At 40.7% G+C, this 22,012-nt stretch overlaps 1 protein-coding gene across 15 annotated transcripts in view; it reads right to left on the bottom strand.

Annotated features, from left to right (window-relative positions):
* eya4 (EYA transcriptional coactivator and phosphatase 4) overlaps nucleotides 1–22,012 on the bottom strand; it is a 421,501-nt gene that overhangs the window by 18,389 nt on the left and 381,100 nt on the right. For 11 of the 15 annotated variants that reach the window (XM_073056352.1, XM_073056354.1, XM_073056355.1 and 8 more), the window contains 3 exons: nucleotides 13,424–13,538; nucleotides 12,337–12,458; nucleotides 9,034–9,134 (listed from right to left, as the gene is read on the bottom strand). In XM_073056352.1, coding sequence (XP_072912453.1) covers nucleotides 9,034–9,134; nucleotides 12,337–12,458; nucleotides 13,424–13,538 — 338 coding nt within the window. Of the gene's footprint in view, nucleotides 1–9,033; nucleotides 9,135–9,171; nucleotides 9,273–12,336; nucleotides 12,459–13,423; nucleotides 13,539–22,012 lie in introns of all 15 variants that reach the window. The other 4 variants (XM_073056353.1, XM_073056365.1, XM_073056366.1 and 1 more) reach the window with 1 other exon arrangement.

Below are 22,012 nucleotides of genomic sequence, written 5' to 3'. Positions count from 1 at the left end.
CTGAGGCTCGAACCAGTGACCTTCCGGTTACTAGTCTGATGCCTTGCCCACTAGACCACGCGCCTTAGGCCACAAACCTATCAATCACCCATGCTGTGGACACTTTCTGGAGGTCCAAGATCCGTATGCTCCATGACCACTGGACTACGTGTGTAAATGCAGGAGGGGACTATGTTGAAAAATAAATGTGCTAGGTTTTCTAAAATTGACTCCTTCTACCTTAGGCCACAAACTTATCAATCACCCCTCGTATTGGACTATAATGAAGAAATATCCACAATACTAAATAGGTGCTATATTGTTCTATAATGGAAGGTTGAACAGCTCAGTAAGTGGCCATGGAATAGCCAATAGACTTTAATTCAGGTAAGTGTGTGGTACTGCATTTTGGAAAGTTAATTCAAGGAAGGGCTTCTACAGTGAATGTTAGGGCCTTGGGGAGTGTTGTAGAACAGAGGCACCTTGGACTTCAGGAGTACTTTTGGTCCCACCGAAAGTGGAGTCACAGGTAGACAGGGTGATGAAGAAGAATTTTGGCACACTGTCCTTCATCAGTCAGGACACTGATGATCCACAAACCTTATTGTCTGGGTAGGCCCATTGTCTCTGCCTGCTCCTGCCCCACTGAACTCATCTCCTCATTCCACACTTCCATTCTATCCCCCTTGGTTCAGTCCCTTTCCATCTACATCCACGACACTTCTCAGGCTCTTGATGCCTCCTCTAACTTTCAATTCCCTGGCCCTAACCACCTCATCTTCACCATGGATGTACTGACCCTATACATTTCTATTCCCCCATCAGGAAGGCATGAAAGCTCTCCACTTCTTTCTCAATAAAAGAACCTACCAGTTCCCCTCCACCACTAACCTCCTCTGATTGGCAGAACTGGTTCACACCCTCAACAATTTTTCCTTTGGTTCCTCCCATTTTCTCCAGGCTTGAAGGGTTAGCCATGGGCACCCACATGGGTCTCAACTGTGCCTGCTTTTTGTTAGCTATTGTCGGTACAGCAGTCTGTAGGAATTATGTATCTATTTGCTGTCTGCCTGTATTGTATTTTGTGTTGCGCGTTGCGGTAATTTGACGTCTGGGTTTGTGTGTGGTAGAATGAGTACAGTCATGTATTCACCTTTTGTGCCATTAGCTTAGTTAGAGATAGACTGAGCAGGGGATGGATTTTTTTTGTTGATTGCTAATTCTGTTATCACTTGTTTTGCTTATATTGCTAATTCTGCAAACCATTAATATCACTAATTTCCCTATTGCTTTTTTTGATCGTTTGTCTTTGCTGATTTCATAATCAGGGATAGAATGTGCTTCTTTTCGACTTGGAACTCAGTTATTGGGAAGCCCATCGTACAGTATCAATTCTCTTACTCAGGCTCTCAGTGCTATTGGCTGTTTTACAAGTAGCCATTACATTTTGTCAACAAAAATAATTATACCAAACGAACACCAGTTCACGGCAAAGAATTGCCTTGGACCTGTTGGTGAAACTGGAATTGCAACTGAGAAGCTGGTTAGTCAGCAACAGGAGCAGCTCGCGGCAGGATTATCTGCGATCTTCTGTTGAGTTAAGCTGTGCATTTGTGGTTCTAACACGGTTTTCAATGGTTGGCATTGCCTTTTCATTGCGGATTGGTGTCGTGTTTGCCTGAGGGTTTGTCGCTTTGTTTATTGGTGAACTGAAATATTGTCCTGGTTGCTGACATTTGAATTGAATGCTGTTTGTTTGGTTTGGTTTAAGGGCAATAGATGCATGGACAGTTTGTTTGTTGTTGACATTTATTGAATGGAATATCACCAGTGCATTTTGCGAATGTGCTGTGAGCCAACAAAGAGTTAACTGCAAGTTGCACAATAAGGAGCATGCAACCTGAGTGAATCGAAGCATGGAACTGACACCAGCAACCCTAACATCGGGGCTGGCAAAAGAGCAATTAAACTTACTGCCGATGCTTTGTGGAACAGAAATGTAAGTCTTCAAAAGGAATATAATACAATGGTGAACAAAATCAAAGGTTTAATATCATCAAATGAGGATCTTCTGAAAACTCAGGAAAATGCCTTACAAGTGCAATCTCATCTTGAGAATTTGACTAATCTCGGTGAAGGTGTTGCTGAGCAACATCAAATACTGATTTCTTTGTTTCAAGGAGGAACATGAAAAGCAGAATGAATGTTTCTCAAGCATTGGTATCTATAGCAATGCACTCGAAGAGGATGTGAACCAAAAGTTCACCCAAACATGTTACATTGAAGGTCATGTTGCCGGAATAAGTTAATATATGACACATCTTCCAACAGATGACATTTCTCAAATTCCAAGACATGTTTTGGCTACACGTATAACAGATGACCCACAACATGAAGCTGCAGGAAGAAAACGGTCTGTATCAACTACCTCCTCTGCACGCATTATAACAGAGGCTGATTCATCTGCATTAATGGCATGCCAATGATTATTGAGAACAAGCACGTGCTGGAATAGCAAGAGCTATTTCTCTTGGAACAGCTATGGAAAAGGAGGGAACAGTTTAAGCTGGAGGAAGAAATTGCTGTATATATGGCTGAAGTTAACATGCTCAGTGCTTCAAGTGTGGCAAGTGCTCAAAGTACTCCAGCATGACAGTCCTTTGGTGTAAGTTCCTATACAACAAAGAAAAACATCTACACCCAATGGCAATGCTGATTTATTCATTCCTCAAGCATCTGTGAAACATGAACAGAACCCTCAAGAGGTAGCTCAGGGTATTTACTCTCAGTCTGTACTAATGAGATACTCTGAACTTGTGTCATATCCAACAGCTCAAAGTGCTCATGGGGACGTGTACTAATGCAGACATTCACATATAGCATAGAAATACTCTTGTTTCAGACAATAGGGGTTAAACAGTATTATTGATATTATGATGATGCAAAACCTTATTGGCACAACAATACATTTGCATTCATGAAGGCTTTTGAAAACAGTGTTGAAAGCAAGACTGCCAGCCATAGAGACTGCCTCTATTTCCTCGAACACTACACTAGGGGTCACCCTAGAGAACTTGTCAGAAGTTGCCAGCATGCTGACCCTAAGAAAAGATATGTCAAGGCTAAGGCTTTACTATAGGAACATTTTGATAATGAACAAAAAATTGCCTCTGCCTATATGCAAAATGCTCTTTCCTGGGTACCTATCAAATCTGAAGAGGAAAAAGGTCTTCAAGACTATGGTCCTTTTTCTTTGAGGCTGCTGTAATGCCATGGAAGAAATGCAGTACGTGTGTGAGCTGGACGTGCCTGCCAATAAGTTGATTGTACTAAAGAAACTATCCTATAAGCTTAGGGATAAATGGAGAACGGTGGTCTGTAAACTGCAAGAAAAGCACTAAGACTATTTTTGTTGACATCGTTATTTTATTGAGTGACAAGTAAAGATTATTACAGACCCTGGTGTCTGGGAATATACAAGATGCTGCATCGCTGGCAATAAGCAAAGATGTGAACAAAACTAAGCCACAACTTTTTTCTAAGGCTTTGCCACCATTGTGGCCACTGTGAGAAGTAAAGCTAAAACTAAACCTGGAATAATGGAAGGGGAATGGTCTCATCAGCCAACAGGGTTTGTTTGTTCTGTGAGGGTGAATACACATTAGACATGCCCTTAGCTGGAGAAAAGGGCTTATAGTGAGAAAATTGACTTCCTAGAGGAGAATGGAGTCTGCTTTGGTTGCCTATGTAAAGAACACATCAACAGGGATTGGAGGGAGCATCTTTCATGGAATGTATGCAGTTTTATGCATCCCTGTATACTTCATATTCACTCTAATGAAAAGGATGCAGAATCCAAACAGGCCATGAAAGAATCAGACACGAAGGTTAGTAGTGGCGATCATGATTGTAAGCTTCCCATAACTCCAATGCAAGTGAAGTCTAAGAAGGGGAACAAGGCAGTGGTTACTTATGTTTCTCTAGATCAAGGAAGTACAGCAGTGTTCTGCAGAGCCAAACTGAACCCCACAGGAAAACGCAATTGAGCATCACTCTTGCTCATTCTGACTCGGATGAACAGCAAGAAGGATATTCTTTGGAGAGAAAGATTGAAAAGGTCTGATCGGCCGAGGTTGTCTCTCAGCAGAGGAGCTCAGAAAGGCTGAAATGGAGATCATTGGGTTTTGCCAAAGACAGAGATTTCCAGATGAATCTCAAGTTTGTAAAGGGGAGAAAGTGTGAACAGGAACAGCCATATTTTCACACTCAATCCAGTACTCGAAGACTGTGTCTTGAGAGTTGGTGGACAGCTTAAGGGCAGCTATGCCTAAAGAGTCTAAATATCCTGTTCTACTCTGGATGGGGTCTCTCCAGATCTCAGAAATCCTTCCAAGCATGTACATTAAGAGGTGGGACATGGTGGCCATAACCACATGTTGTCCAGGCTGCACCAAGGATATTGGATTCTCGGTGCTAGTATAGCTGTAAGTATCCTACCTAAGTTTGTTATTTGTTGATGGTTGCACACAGCTCCAGGATGCCAGCACATGGCAGATCTACCTCTGAACAGGGTCTTTCCAGATGAACCTCCATTTACATGTGTAGGAGTGGGCTACTTTGGACCTTTTGTGGTGAAGAGGTATTTAACTGTCTACCTATATGAGCTGTTCACGTTGAAGTGGCATCTTCTTTAGACACATATTCCTTTGAAAATGCACTTTGGCAATTATAGCAAGACAAAGACAGGGTCATGACCTGTGGTCTGATAATGCAACAAACTTTGTTGGAGCTGAGTGTGAATTAAGAGAAGCCATTAAGAAGTGGAACCATTCACAGATCAGTAATGTCCTTCTTCAGAAAGGAATTAAGTGGATTTTAACTCCCCAGCTGGCTCACATAGGAGAGATTAATCAGGACTATGCAAAAGGCTCTCAATTCCACCATGAAGGTGTAGAATCTTGATGAAGAGGGTTTACACACACTCCTTTGTGAAACAGAGGCTATTATCAATTACTAGAAAGCACTAACATCCAACCATCTTGTTTCTGAAGACCTCACTATCCTTACCACCAGGGGAGTTCCAAAAGGAAGACATTTATACTCGTCGTAGATGGAAACTGGTTTAATATATGCCAAACTCGTTTTGGAAAAGACGGGCAATGAATACTTGCCATAGTTACAGGAACATCAGAAATAGACTGGTGTATGGTGCAATTTCCTCCAGAAGACATTGTGCTTTTAGTTGACAAGACAGAGCTTCACAGGTCATGGATCATGGGAAGAGTCATTCAAGTCTTTCCAGACAGAAGAGGATTTGTGCAGCAGGTGCGCATCAAGACCAAGACCAGCTGTCTGGACAGACCTGTAACTAAGACCTGTCTTTTACAGGAGGCAGAGGTTTGAGGAGCTACAGCTCTAGGAGCTTCACTTATTTTGCCTGGACTTATTGACTTGACAGAGAATCACTGTACTGGGCTAAGTGCTGTTAACCTCTGGACTAGATGACTGTTACCTGACTTGGCTTGAAGGAGGAAGAACAAAGAGGACATTTGCATGAATGTTAAGATGTTTATCCTTGAAGATTTCATGCCTCCTATTTTTGCAATATGTAATTATTATAGTGTAATAATTAGGAGCTGGGATGGAGAAGCTATGTACTCTATTTATTTTCTGTCTGTATTGTATTTTTTTCTGACATCTTCCCTTTCTGTTCAAGTCCTGAAGAAGGGTCTTGGCTCAAAATGACAAATGTTTTTTCATTTCTGTAGATGTTGGCTGACCTGCTGAGTTCCTCCAGCATTTTGTGGGTATTGCACTGAGTGTAAAGACTTGGAGCAGTTGTCCAAGATAAAAGCACATCAACACTTGGAGTATTGTATTCAGTTTTTATTGTCTGCTATAGGAATGATGTTTTTAAATGAGAAAGAGTTCAGAAAAAAATGTTGTCAGGACTTCATGAGAGTTTGGCAATCGGGGACTTTATTCCTTAGAGAGTTGGAAACTGAAAGGTGATCATGAGATGATCATAAGTGGAATATACTCAGTTATTCCCCCTCAGGCTGAGGAATCTGGAACTAGAATGCACGGGTTTAAAGTGAGAGACTTTTGAACAAAGAATGTTGTCTATATGGATTGAGTTACCAGAGGAAGGTACAAACTTTTAAGAATCACTAGATTCTGGAGTGATTCTGGAAGACTAGAAGATTGAAAATGTCACTCCACTCTTCAAGAAAGGAGAGAGGCAGAAGAAAGGAAATTATAGTCCAGTTAGTCTGACTTCAGTGGTTGGGAAGATATTGGAGTTGATATTAAGTGAGGTCTCAGGGTACTTGGAGGCACATAATAAAATAGGCCATGGTTTCCTCAAAGGAAAATCTTGCCTGACAAATCTGTTGGAATTCTTTGAAGAACTAACAAGCAGGAAAGAAAAAGGAGAATTGGTTGATGTTGTATACTTGGATTTTCAGAAGGCCTTTGACAAGTTGTCACAGATGAGGCTGCTTAACAAGCTATGAGCCCATGGTATTACAGGAAACACTCTAGCATGGATAAAGCAGAGGCTATCTGACAGGAGGCAAAGACTGGGAATAAATGGAGCCTTTTCTGGCCGGCTGTCAGTGACTGGTTGTGTTCTACAGGGGTGTGTGACGGGACCGATTCTTTTTACGTTATGTATCAATGATTTTGATGATGGAATTGATGGCTTTGTTGCAAAGTTTGCAGATAACATGAAGACAGGTTGAAGGACAGGTAGTTTTGCGGAAGTAGATAAGCTAAGGAATGGCTTGGACAGATTAGGAGAATGGGCAAAGACATGGCAGATGGAATACAGTGTCAGGAAGTGTATGGTCATACACTTTGGTAGAAGAAATGAAAAGGGTGAATATTTTCTAAATGGAGAGAAAATACAAAAAAAACTAAGGTGCAAGGGGATTTGGGTGTCCTTGTTCAGGATTCCCTAAACACTAATTTGCAGGTTGAGTCTGTGGTGAGGAAGGCAAATGCGATGTTAGCATTCATTTCAAGAGGACTAAAATTTAAAAGCAAAGATGTAATATTGAAAGTTTATAAAGCACTGGTGAGGCCTCACTTGGAGTATTGTGAGCAGGTTTGAACTTCTTATCTTGGAAAGAATGTGCTGAAACTGGAGAGAGTTCAAAGGAAGTTCATGGAAATGAATCCAAGATTGAATGACTTGTCTTATGAAGAGCGTCTGATGGCTCTGTGCCTGTATTAACTAGAGTTAGAAGAATTGAAACCTATCGAATGGTGAAAGGCCTTGATAGAGTAAATGAGGAGAGGAGGTTTCCTACAGTGGGAGAGTCTAATACCAGAGGACACAGCTTTAGAATAAAGTGTCGTCCTTTTAGTATGGAGATGAAGAGGAATTTCTTTAGCCAGAGGGTGGTGAATCTGTGGAATTCTTTGCCACAGGAGCAGAGGAGGCCAACTCTTTATGTGTATTTAAGGCAAAGGTTGATAGATTCTTGGTTGGTCAATGCATGAAGGGATAGGGGGAGAAGGCAGGAGATTGGGGCTGAGGGGAAAATTGGATCAGCCATGTTGAAATGGTGAGGCAGACTTGATGGGCCAAATGGCCTAATTCTGTTCCTATATCTATAGGTCTTATGGTCTAATAATGACTTTTAAATGACAATTGGACAGGTCCGTGGATAAGAAAGGTTTAGAAGGTTATGGGCCAAATGTGACTAGCTTGGAAGGAGTATTTTGGTCAGCATGGACCAGTTCAGCTGAAGGGCCTATTTTAATGTTGTAGAACTCTATGACTCTATCTTTCCAGTCAACTTACTCATTTCAAGCAATTGTACACCATGTGCTTTGTTGGCATCTTAGGTTTTGTGGTTAGTGTGCAGAAGAATGCTGTGGAAATGGGAAAAGTGGCTGGAAGTATATAGGATTTGGAGGAGCACTTCAAAAAAATCCTCAAAGCATGCCTGGTGCTGATGAGTTTAGAAGATTCCTTGAATGGAATAACTCCTTATTTCTGCTTTGCCTATTCCCAAGCAAGTTATGCCAATGGGATTGCTTCTGTATAGTCTGGTTTCCGACTGATGTCAGCTTGAAGAACACGTGAAACATGGTATAACCTGGTTCTAGGAAGGACCTTTATCAGATCTCTACTAGGCATCTGAAATTCATTGCTGATTTTGGGCTCCTGTGCTAATTTACCAGCTGTACAGCAGGTAACAACAATCAAATCCTCCTCAATGTTTCATTGTCAGGAACTGAAAATCAACAAAAAAGTAAACGGACACAGTTTAATACTCTTGTTGCTTGAAAATTGTATTTACCTTCATTGTAATGCTTCCTAATTTAAAAATAAGCAAAATCCCATGGTTCATCAAGCAATTCATATTTTTCACCTATAGCTCGCTTGTTACTCATTTGATCATATCTATAATACATAAGCAGTGAATTGACTGGCAACTGGAACCAGGTAAGTTTCCAACTATTAATCTTCAATCCTTAATTGCATGCAAATTAGATGTTTCATTCTTTCTTCTTAGAAAAATCTCTTCTACTATTGGTTCCATGGTTTGTCCAATACAAGATACAACTATTGTTGCTTTTTAATGTATTAAGAAATTCCGGTACCGTTAATTATTTCAATGTAAAAGATTACCCTTGCTATGTTTAAATTCAGCATTTTACAATTACATTCAAAATTTCAATGATTTAATTTTTGAAGAAAGGCACATCACAATCAGTAATAAAAGCATGCAGAAATCTGTTTTGATTCACTTAATTCCTTAAAGACAGACATAACATTTCTTTAAAAAAACATGCGAGAAAGAAAAGAGTTAACCACCACCTTAAAAAGGAAACCAAATCCATTTTTTAATAATGTTAATACCATTAATTCTAGTTCACAAAGCAACTTGTTCAAAGCACTATCTTCATCATGCTCTACAAGCTAATACATTAAGGCACACTTGGAAAAGTCTTTTTCCAACATCACATGAACTCAAACAAAGCAAAGCCCAGAGTAATAAATCTAAATGATGCACCAACAATATTTAGCAGACTTGTTACCTTTTTTGCTGCCTGTTCTTCTTCTACACCATCCCCAATAACAACATATACTACTTTTCTGCCAAACCTTTGCATAATTCGTTCAAAGCAACTTTCTTTGCCTGGAAAAAAACGAGGAAGAGTTCAGGGTGAATTTACCTGAGTAGCAGCATGCTCTTCATCTCGGGCATCTCCAATGACAACATAAGTAACTTTAGTGCCAAATTTGGACACTATACGCTGAAAACAGCTTTCTTTGCCTGAAAAACAATGCATGACTCAGCCTTTCAACAATAAACCATATTATTATAGTGTATTCAGTTTCTCTCAAATTACCTTTGAGAACATGCTCAAATATTTTTGGCCTAAAATATAAGAATGTTATTTGCTGCAAAGTCCTTTGAATTCAGATGAGAAGCGTTAAGTTTCTTCTCCTTCAATCCAATTGTAATGGCTCAAAACCAGCATGGCACCTGTGACTACTTGTTACTTGCCAATGGGATCAACAGATTGGCCTTGTCATTATATTTACTCATGATTTTGCACCTGGAAGTTGACCACAATTTGGAATATGATTGTTCCCAATATCTAAATAGTAGTTTTCCTTTCTCTTTCTCCCTCTTCTTACATGAAGGCACCAACTTATGCTGGACCAGAAGGCTCTACTATATTTAAGGATGCAAATTCACAAAAAAATTGATGGCCAATTGATGTCACTTTCACCTAAAACCAACATACAGGAGGTGAAATTAGCATTTGGTAGTTATTAAAAATGGGCAATAGTGTATCAGTGTCTGACTTGCCAATCCATTGACCTTATAGTGCCCATATACTGCTCCCAAAGCCGTCAATAGAAGTTTCAGGATGTGGTGGTGAATGTCCTGCCCTAAGTTTTACCATTAAAAAGAGAAGATTTTCAACATTTATTACTCACTTTTGGAGTATTAATTATTATGTTTTTGCTGTAATCAAATATCAAGGATTTATTAATATTGTACTCTGCTTCCAAAGTTCCTGCTTTATCCACTGACCACCTTTTGGGAAGGGTGTATTGTACATTTTCAATGATACCCCAATCATTTTGTTGCATTGGGAAGTTTTCTCAGATGATGATTCCCAAAGTAAGGTCTCTTTGCATTTGTTTTATATGCTCCCATGCCTCTAAAATGGGCAATATAGGCTACAGTTTCTAGTGCAAGATGTTGCTTCTTCTGAAGATTCATTTCTCTAGATCTTACCATCTCCTGTATTCTGTGTTAACTTTGGTACATAATTATCTGGTGTACTTGATGATATAAAAACTTAACAATATTATGTTAGTAACACACACAAAATGCGGGAGGAACTCAGCAGGCCAGGCAGCATTTATAGAAAAGAGTAAACGGTCGACATTTCGGGCCGAGACCCTTCATCAGGAATATTATACGAGCTCTTCATATAGTAATCTCTAATGATAATTTCTTTATACAGTGTTGACATAAATCTTAAGTCTTATGTTAAGTCTCATGCAGTATCTCTCCTATTAGCAAATAGTCTCTTGTAGAGTCAGGATTTATAAGCAGGTAGTATTCGTGGTCAGTTAAACATCCCCCCAAATGATAATATGCACTCACAGATTACTACTAACATGAAACCACTCTCTCTTATGTGGATTACTTTTGATAATAGACCATTACAGTAAATAATAAAACAAAGCAAAATAAGTGAAGGCTCATCATAACTCTTTATAAAATTCATGTTATTTTTGAAAATATTCTTGTATAATCATTTGGTGCCCTGCCCAAACACAGCAAACAGTATTGGATGGTGTTGAAATATCATGGGTTAACTCAGTTTAGTCTTCTAATTTGACGGTTAGATCATTTGGCAAAAGGTGAAAGGCAGGGTAAAGCCTCAAACCCATTTGGAAACATTAATATTTAACCATTGACTTGGTGTAGCCCCAGTTTTCCTAGCTTGGTACACAGGGGACTTAGTCTTCTTTCTGTTTCAATAGTAGCAAGTACCCTCAATTGCCTACAAAATGCACAGACAGAAGTTCTATAATAGGGGCTCTGCAGGGATTTGATGATGGAAGTCAATTGTTTTAAAAGACAGGTTCAAATACTTATTATTTATTGAACTACCTTGTGCAAAGTTAGTTTGTTTAAGGTAACCTTTGATTGCATGATTAACCTAGAAGGTCAGAAAAAAAATGCAAGTGACTACAAATGCTGGATTCTGGAGCAACAAACAATTTGCTGGAGGTACTCTGTGTGCTGAGCAGCATCAGTCTAGATGCAGGGGTTTGAACTGAAATGTCCACAACTCTTCCCCCACACCAACAGATGATGCTCGACCCACTGATTTCCAGCTGATAGTTTGTTGCTCTAGGAAAATTGTACACCCAGTTACAACCTGCTCATGGGCTTGGGAAGTAGTGAAATCATTTGGGACCTGGGTATGTTATGGCCATACCTCATGTCTTACAAGCTACTGCATCTGGCCCAAAACTAGCCCGTGGCACTTGGGGGGAGATATGGTTTGTGTAATGAGATGGAAAGAAAGAGAAAGAAGATGTTCTCTCTGTGGTCTCTATTTAGCATCAGTATCACCAAATGACCACGGTTCTTGAATGAATCTGGGGTTCTTGACCTGAATGCATCACAGGTCACAGCACCAGGACAGTAAAACTGATGGCAGGAGTAACTTCCTTAGGTTTCTGATAAAGGGTGTCAACTAGGATGTTAAATGGCTGGTGGCAGAGGCAGATGGTATATGGTTGACTGTTGACATTTTTCTTTATCACCCTCTGTCAGTGCACAGGTTAGATGCACAGTAGGCCTCAGCATGGCCATTGTTACTTTCGTGGGATGCCAAAACTCCAGATGTATTGCAAAGGTCACTTGCATCTACACTTTTGTATTTCTGCTGGATGATTCTGTGAATCCTTTTGATTCAGCATTAAATAAAATTAAACCAAACCAGTAGATTGTCTTTATAAGCACAAGAGATTTTGCAGATGCAAAATGCCGGAGGAACTCAACAAGTTAGACAGCATCTACGGAAATGAAAAAAACAGTTGACGTTTCAGTTCTGTTGAAAGGCCTTGGCCTGAAATGACAACAGTTTATTCCCCTCCGTAGATGCTGCCTGACTTATTAAGTTCCTCCAGCCATTTTTGTGTGATAGCCTTTACAAACTTAATTACTGTAAGTATAGTACTGATAGAATATAATAACCAGATACATATTGTGATAATTGCCCTTATGCTTTGAGATGAACTATATTCACAAAAAATACTTTCAGTGATCATTCAGAAAATATTCTCTAATGAATCCTTACCTATTTTTGTTGCACTGTAAATATTTTCAATGGGAAAAACACCACCTAAGCTGTACAACAGGACTTTGGCAAGTGCTGGTACAAGTTGCGTTGTGGTTACCAAGACATTAATACAGTTACTTCTGCAACAAAGATAGACAAGTATAATCAGCAGCACTCTTTGTTACATTAGTACTGAAAAGTTATTCATGATCAAAAACAGTGAAATTCAGTTTGGTAAGCTGATAAATACTCAAGTCTCAGTTCAGTACACAATCTAAAAGCACACAGTTCACGAGAATAGGCTGCATCTATGGATGGTGCTTTGCACTGAGATCTACCCTCTAGAAAAGTAGGAATATCTAGTACTACAAGCCTGTTCTGAAACTTCAGTTACATTATAGCTATTTTGTGCTCTTTGTCTCTGCATCTGACTATGTCCTAAACCTATTGGACAACAAATCTATTGATAAGTTGATTAACAGGTGACCATCAGCTATACACCTTATCTGGATGCACATTGGTTTGGTATGGCATCTGCTCTGCCTGAGGGCAAGAAAACCACAAAGAGTTGTGGACATTGCTCAGCACATCACAGAAACCAGCCTCACGGACATTCTCTCTTCTCTCAACTCCCACCAGGCAGAAGACACAAAAACCTGAAAACACATACCATCAGGATCAATGACAGCTTCTCTCCTGCTCTAGTAAGATTATTGAACAGACAATAGGGTGGATTCCTGATCAAGCAATTTACCTCGACATAGTCTTGCACCTCATTGTCTGTCTGCACTGCACTTTCTTTGTGACTATAACACTACTCTGAATTCTGGTATTGTTTTCCCTATATGACCTTGATGTACTAATGTAATGAATTAATCTGAAGAGACAGCTTAGTTTTTCACTGTAGTTCAGTACACATGACAATAATAAACTGCCAATTTACCAATGGCAGATTTAAAATTAAGCACCATCATCATTTACCGTAGTCCTTGTCATAGAATAAAGGTGTGGCCTGCGTCCCACAGGCTTTAGCAGCAAACAACAATTATTTTTATCTAGGAACTTCTGTTATTTCTAATGAGAGTTATTTTAAGGTAAATCCTACCTTGAACTGATGATTGAGAGTGATTTAAGTGCATTTGACAGCCAGGAATCTGTCAGAGCCTCAACCTCAGCTCTTAACTGAAGCCAGGCATCTCTTTTTGCTGGACCAAGTAATCCTAAAGTAAAACAGAAGGAAATGTGACTAAGAAATGTACATTGAGAATCTGTTGGCTGAATCTATGCCCTAGTATCCAGTCATGCACCAGGTATACAGTATGTGGAAAATTTTGGACGTAATCCCCATGATTTTCATTTTAATTTTCATTTAAGTACTGAGAAATTTTTGGTGCACAGTAATTTATATTTGGTGCAATTGCCCAATCAGGTTCTCTGCATATGACAGTGAAGTTGGACATTTGAAACCAGTGTAGAGTGGTTTACACACACCAGAATGTGACTTGTGATTTCCAGTGGAAATCAGAAATGGGCTTTCCAACATCTCGGGGTGCAGCAGTCACTCAGAGTTGTTAACACTTAAAGGTACAATCCTGATGCCAGCCAGACAATTGCAACAGTTGTTATGGCTGCCATGGAGAGGAGAGGCTGAGGGAGCAGGGAGATTTTAGCATGTCTGGTGGGAGCTCTTGTGCATCAGCAGTTGGTATGGGAGAGCCATCAGCCTGACTTCCCACAGCATGGAGTAATGCTGAAGGAAGTTTCATGACCTGCCAAGATGGCAGTTATATATAGGCCTCTCAACAGTGGCTGGGATGTGGACCACAGATTACAGCAGGAAAGAGAAAAGGCATGTCAAAAGGGCAATGTTATGAGAGAGTTTAACATGCAGGTCAATTGGGAAAATCAGGTTGGTAATGGATCTCAAGAGAGTGAGTTTGTTGAATGCCTATGAGATGGCTTTTTAGAGCAGTTTGTCATTGAGCCTATGAGGGGATCAGCTATACTGGATTGGGTGTTATGTAATGAACCAGAGGTGATTAGATGCTTAAGGTAAAAGAATCCTTAGGAACCAGTGATCACAATATGACTGAGTTCAACTTGAAATCTGATAGGGAGAAAGTAAGTATGAAGTAACAGTATTTCAGTGGAGTAACGGAAATTACAGTGGTATTAGAGAGGAGTTGGCCAAAGTGAATTGGAAGGAGCTGCTGGCAGGGATGTCAGCAGAGCAGCAATGGCATGCATTTCTGGGAAACACGAGGAAGATGCAGGACATGTGTATTCCAAAAGTGAAGAAATACTCAAATGGCAAAATAGTACAAGCATGGCTTAGAAGGGAAGTCAAAGCTATTGTAAAAGCAAAAGAGAGGGCATTCAACAAAGCAAAAATTAGTTGGAAGATAGAGGATTGGGAAGTTTTTAAAAACCAACAGAGAGTAACTAAAAGAATCATCAGGAGGGAAAAGATGAAATATGAAAACAAGTTAACAAATAACATTAAAGTGAATAGTAAAATCTTTTACAAGTACTTAAAAATAAAAGGGAGATGAGAGTGGATATACGACTGCTAGAAAATGAGGCAGGAGAAATAATAATGGGGGGCAAGGGGATGGCAGATGAACTAATTGAGTATTTTGGACCAGTCTTCACTGTGGAAGACAGTAGCAGTGTGCCAGCTGTTGTAGTGTGTGAAGGAAGAGAAGTAGGTGCAGTTACTATTACAAGGGAGAAGGTGCTCAAAAAGCTGGAAGAACTAGAAGTGCATAAATCACCTGGACCAGAGGAACTGCATCCTAGGGTTCTGAAAGAGGTAGCATTAGAGATTGTGGTGGCATTAGAAATGATCTCTCAAAAATCATTGGACTCTGGCATGGTGCCAGAGGACTGGAAATAGAAAATGTTACTCCACTTTTTAAGAAAGGAGGAAGACAGCAGAAAGGAAATTATAGACAAGTAAGCCTGACTTCAGTGGCTGGGAAGATGTTAGAATCAATTGTTAAGGATGAGGTGATGGAGTACTTGGTGACACAGGACAAAATAGTAAAAAGTCAGCATGGTTTCCTTCAGGGAAAATCCTGCCTGGCGAATCTGCTGGAATTCTTTGAGGAGATTACAAGTAAGGTAGATAAAGGGGATACAGTGGATGTTGTATATTTGGGCTTTCAGAAAGCCTTTGACAAGGTGCCACACATGAGCCCATTTACCAAGCTAAGAGCTGGTGGTATTACAGGAAAGTTACTAAGGTGGATAGAGCATTGGCTGATTGGAAGAAGGCAGCGAGTGGTAATAAAAAGGATCCTTTTCTGGTTGGCTGCCAGTGACTAGTGATGTTCCGCAGGGTCGGTGTTGAACCACTTCTTTTTATGCTATATATAAATGATTTAGATGATGGAATAGATGGCTTTGTTGTCAAGTTTGCAGATGATACAAAGATTGGTGGAGGGGCAGGTAGTGTTGAGGAAACAGGTAGGATTCAGAAGGACTCAGACAGATTAGGAGAATGGCTAAGGAAGTGACAAATGAAATACAATGTTGGAAAATGCATGGTCATGCACTTTGGTAATAGAAATAAATGTGCAGACTATTTTCTAAATGGGGAGAAAATCCAAAAATCTGAGGTGCAAAGGGACTTGGGAGCCCTGGTGCAGAACACCCTAAATATTGACTTGCAGGTTGAGTTGGTGCCATGTTAGCATTCATTTCAAGAGATCTGGAATACAAGAGCAGGGATGTAATACTGAAGCTTTATAAGGCACTGGTGAGGCCTCACCTGGAGTATTGTGTACATTTTTGGGCTCCTTATCTTAGAAGAGATGTGCTGGCATTGGAGAGGGTTCAGAGGAGGTTCACAAGGATGATTCCAGGAATGAAAGGGTTAGCATATGAGGAACATATGATGGTTCTGGGTCTGTACTTGCTGGAGTTTAGAAGGATGATGGGGGGGGGGGGGAATATCTCATTGAAACCTTTCAAATGTTGAAAGGACTAGACAGAGTAGATGTGGAAAGGATGTTTCCCATGGTGGGGAGTCTAGGACAAGAGGGCACAGCCTCAGGACAGAAGGGTGCCCATTCAAAACAGAGATGCGGAGAAATTTCTTTAGCCAGAGGGTGGCGAATTTGTGGAATTTGTTGCCATGTGCAGCTGTGGAGGCCAGGTTGTTGGGTGTATTTAAGGCAGAGATCGATAGGTTCTTGTTTGGACATGGCATCAAAGGTTATGGGGAGAAGCCGGGAAATGGGGTTGAGGAGGAGAAAAACAGATCAGCCATGATTAAATGGCAAAGCAGACTCGATGGGCCAAATGGCCTAATTCTGCTCCTATGTCTTATGGTCTAAGATATGTTGAGGTGACCTGCACATCACTACAAATAACAATCACTTAAGCACGCACGCTTACACACACACAACTCCTTCTCTCCCTCTCATATGTGGGCACACGTGTGTGTGCATACACACACTTTCTACGTCTACAGAACATTCGTCACCCCAACATGCTACCATATACCCTAAGCCAACCCCCACCCCACTCTTCCCTATACAGAGGCTGAACCTCCAAGAGTGGATATTGAAGAGGTGTCTCAATGTCTAACGTCTCCTCTTTTCAGGCTATGGGCGTGGGGAAGAGTGAATATCATCTGGACAGGAAGTGTCCCTTACAAGTTCAGAGCCTCATTGGGTTGGAGGAGACTATCGTCCCTCTTGCAGACAAAATAGTCACTATTCTTTTATTAAAAAAACATAATGCTATAGTTTATTTTAAAATTATGTTTTCCACTGATATTGAAATGCAACTATTATTTTCTGTTTTAGATTCTACCTATAAATTTCTCCTTCTGTGAACAAGATTCTCCCCCCTACTCCTCTATTCCCCACTCTGACCTTTCACTTCTCACCTGCCTATTACTGGGTCCCCTCCTCCTTCCCTTTCTCCTACTGCTCACTCTCCTCTCCTATCAGATTCTTTCTTCTCCAGCCCTTGACCTTTCCCACCCACCTGGTTTACCTATCACTTCCCAGCCAGCCTCATACCCCCACGCACCTTTTAATTCAGGAATCTTCCCCATTCCCCATCAGTACTGATAAGGGTCTCGGCCTGAAACATCGACCGTTTACTTTTTTCCATTGATGTTGCCTGACTTGTTGAGTTCCTCCAGCATTTTGTGTGTGTTGCTTTGTCTAGTATCCACAGATTTTCTGGTGTTTAAAAATTACTGATGTTGCTTTGAGTGGGTAGTAAAGAATCGGATCAAAACGTATAATGTAAAAACTTTGGGAATACAAGAATTTTAGAAATAGGAGCAGGGGATGACCATTCTGCTCCAAATACCCCCCCCCCCGCATCATTCAATAAAACCATGGATGGTGCCTGCCTTAACACAACCTTCAGCTCTTCCCATATTCTTTCATTCTTCTAATTTCCAGAGAACTATTTTGAATGCAATTAATGGCATTAACAAGTAGGTAAGTGCACAGAGTTATCCTCCTTTGAGTGAATAAGTTCCTCTTCATTAGCCAGAAATATCCTCACACTTAATTTGAAGCAAAGCCTCCCTAGTTCTAGACTCTCAGACAAGGAAATCATCCACCTCGTACCTAATCTGATATTTTGTATGTCTGAATGAGGTTACATGTTTTTCTTCCAATTCCTAGCAAGTACACCCAGCCTACTGACACCCTCCTCATATGAGAGACCTACAGAGATGGCTTCACCAATGTTCTGTTGAGCTCTGAAGGCCCACATAATCTCAGCTGGTCCTCCAAGCTGCTTTATGAATAAAGTACCTCTGTTAGCAGCTTAGCTTATCAATTATTTTCAGTAAGTTAGAGGGAGAATAACAGAGACATTGATACATGGTGTCCCAGAAGTGCAGAGTGATCAGCCTATAAAATTTAGACACAGGATTCCTTGCAAAGGAGCAGCCAATATGGTGTGTAAACCAACTGACACCACGTACTATGGAGCAAATAAAACAGGCTGAAGAGCTAGACTTCCAGGTGATAACCTGACTAAAGCATGAAGATAAGAGAGGGAAGAGGTCACTCTGTAAATCGAGTTGACTCTGGCTGATAAACCAGAACATAGGATTTTAAAGATATTACTGTATTTCACTGGTGCCATGGGGAGAGAACTGTACCAAATCCTAAAGCTCTCAAATGAGACCTTGGAAAATGCATTAGATGCACTACAAGCATATTGAAACCCACCAAGAAATGAGCACAGTTAACCTTTAATGGTTGTGTATGAATGGGAGCAGGGAGAATCCTCTGATGCTTTCTTAAGAGAGCTAAAATTGCTAGCATATAACTGCAATTACACAGATTTGAAGAGTTCACTTGTCAAGGACTGTATTATTTGTGGAATTCAGGGATGCAGCCTGAAGGAACGGCAACCACACAAGCAATTAACTTTAGAAAAGTATGTACAGACTACAAAGGAAGATCGCAAACGTTGGATGGCCAAACGGAGGAGATAAATGCAATGAAGGACAAAAAGTAGAGAGGGAAAGGTACAGTTCAGGTAGTTCAAATGTTGCAAATATTTTAGGTCCCAACATGAGTAACAGAGAAGCCCTTGTCCTGGATAACAAATCATTTCAAAAGATTTAAAAAGATTAGCTTTATTTGTCAAGCATATTGAAACGTACAATGAAATGAGTTTGTTTGCATCAACAACCAGCATAGTCCAAGATGTGCTGGGGCAGCCCGCAAGTGTTGCTATGCTACTGGCACCAACTTATCATGTCCACAACTTACTAACCCTAACTTGTACCTCTTTGGAGTGTGGGAGGAAACCAGAGAAAATACACGGGGAGAACGTACAAATGCCTTACATACAGTGGCAGGAATTGAACCCGATCTTAAAGTTTTAAAGTGTTAAGCTGATCGCTACGCTACCATGCTGCTTCATGGTTTCACCATTTCTGCAAATACTGCGTGATGAGGAAGAAACCTTAGGTCCAGCAAGTGAATGTGATGAGCTTTACAGTGATAGAGACAGGGTCTGATACAGTTGAAAACCATATCCCAGTGTCAAGCAAGGTAATTTTTCCCAAGCCCTGGGAAAAAGCCATTAGACACACCTACATCAAGATGCTTATTCAGTGGCAACCAATGAGATTTCAACCTGATTTAAGAGCATAAAACAATGTCTTTTTGAAGTAAGCCATCAATAGTTAAGATAGCACCAAGTGGTGCCTCTTTGAGCTTATCTGTGGAAACAGCATAAATTCCTATCCTTAATGTCTATTTTTTTCCTTTTCAGGTGGCTGGGGTTCTTTTGAAGTCCCTGATATGCAATGGTACTCTAACTGCAGGTTTTTTATGGTGGATATGTTCCTGCTCCTGCAGCTTGCCGGCTGGCAGTTTTTCAGGCATGGCTTGAAAAGGGTGCGGCCCTGTGGATGACTGATTCCAGGCTGGTGTTGCTGACTCAGGCACCACAGGAGAAGGAACAACAGGATTTCGCTGCAGCGATATACAGATGGAGGTCTTTGTAGTCAAGTGATCGCACTCTCTTTCTCTTTCTCTTGACGGTGGGGAGAGTTTGCTGCCGATTCTCAAGTTAGAGAATCTGAGAGTAAAAAGCGAAGTGGCAGACTGTAACACGGTAATAGCGAATGTTGGTCTCCCCTTTCACTGTGAAATGGGTGACATCTCTCTGCCTCTTGTTTGTGAGAGGGAGAGAGAGCGCCTCTGGCATGTTGAATTGTCTGGTAAACACTGGATTTTGTTGCCTGCAGATCGTGGTCTCTCTTTGGGTGCTTTGTTATTGCTTGGTGGGTGGTGGGCGCTGACTTTTTTGCTGAGCCATTTGGGGGTGAGGGGGAAGGTTGATGCACGTGGCTACTTGTGTGGGGGAGGGTGAGAGGGGGCTTTGGGTTTCTAATATTTTTAATGTTGTTTATTCTTTTGGAGTTCTATTTTCATGGATGTCTGTGAAGACCAACTATTTCACAATGTATACTGTATAGATTAGTATAAACATAACCACTTGAATCTCCAGGTAGAGGAGTTGAAACCAACATGCTGACATACACCATGGCCACACTGAAACCCTCTGGAAGTTCTCTCTTAAGGTGGTGAATTCAAATCATCAGGACAGATCATAGAATAGAAATGTACAGTGCAGAAAAGAAGTTAGCTTTCTTGAACTTCGGTTGTTGCATTCACAGAAAACAAATGTCTCCTTCCCCAGATGAACAGAAACAGGGATTAACTTAAAGACCAATTGCAGAAACTAACTAAACCAGCTCTTTGGATGGGCCTGGCCTTGGTGTCAGCACCCAGCATGGAGTATGCGGAGAAATCAATTGGCAAACTGGAAATTTGCTAGAACCACAAGATAATGGATCTCTGAAGAGGAGAGAATTCTATGATGATAGAAAATGCTTTGACGTATCTGAATAGAAGAAACATTTCTTGTGTGTTGAGTATAAAGAATAGGTTCTGACATGTAGAGCTCAGTGAAGATAGTTCATATTTAGCCTCCTTCAATATACCATTCCTAGGAGAGCAGGAAAAGAAATTTGAGAATGAAAAGGAATTTGAAATCATCACAACGTCAGAGAAAATCTAATGAAGATTAGATGTTGCTTCTGAAGATCTCTGTGGTGCAAAGTTCAAAGCAGATGACATCTCTGTCTTCACCGAAGGGTTAACTGTGGATGTTAGGAGACTGGAAGCTGAGTGTCCTGAAGAACAGGCAGAGAGATAAGCAAATTAAGTTGAATGAACAATAAAGTTCAGGCTCAAAATGAAGACTCCTTTCCAGGTCACATAATCACCAGAAATGGTCTGAACCTAGATCCAGGAAAAATCAAAAAAGCAGAGAATGTGCTATGCCAAACAGATATGGCAGGAGTGCAACAATTTCTGGGGTCCTTCACCTATCTCAGCAAGTTCCAGTGAAACCAATGAAGGAAATGGTTAGAGCAGGCGATTTCTTGATGTTGAGCTAAGACCACATGTAGATGCTCCAGAAAAGAGCCATTAGTATTGATCTTGTAGGAGGTTTGCCAGAAGCATGTAGTACAAACAGAGTCTGTTAGACGTCGACAAACTTTACATGTAAAACTAAGTAGGAATTACTTGTTGCAATCTATGGTTTGGAGACATTTCATCAATCACATACAGGAGATTTGCACAGGGAACATAAGTTACTTATCATTATTACTGTTAAGGCCATCAGATGACATTGGTGAGAATGCTTGTGAGGATCTAGGGCATTTAATGTATACTCAGTATGATTCAGTTCTGTCTAGACATAGCCATACACATAGCTGACACACTTAGCCAAAGCTTGTCTTCAGGGCATAAGACATGTTGAGTGCACTGTGCCTGAGTCAACTAACATGTTGAGTAAACTCCAATCTCTAATACTGAACCAGGAGACTGAGGAAGCTTCTAAACAAGATGATAAAAGAAGATGACCTTTATTTGGAACAAGTACGCTAAAACATCGAAACATTGAGTGAAATGCATCATTTGCATCAAATCAAATCAGTGAGGATTGTGCTGGGTAACCTGCAAATGTTGCCACACTTCTGATGCAAACACAGCATGCCCATAACTCACTACCCGTAACCCATACATCTTTGGAATGTGGGAGGAAACTAGAGTACTTGCAGGAAATCGGCAGAGTCATGGGGGAGTTTATAAACTCCTTGCAGACAGCAGTAGGAGATGCACCC

Source organism: Hemitrygon akajei, chromosome 9, assembly GCF_048418815.1.
Source record: "Hemitrygon akajei chromosome 9, sHemAka1.3, whole genome shotgun sequence".
Taxonomy (NCBI): domain Eukaryota; kingdom Metazoa; phylum Chordata; class Chondrichthyes; order Myliobatiformes; family Dasyatidae; genus Hemitrygon; species Hemitrygon akajei.
This window is presented reverse-complemented; position numbering and strand designations above follow the sequence as displayed.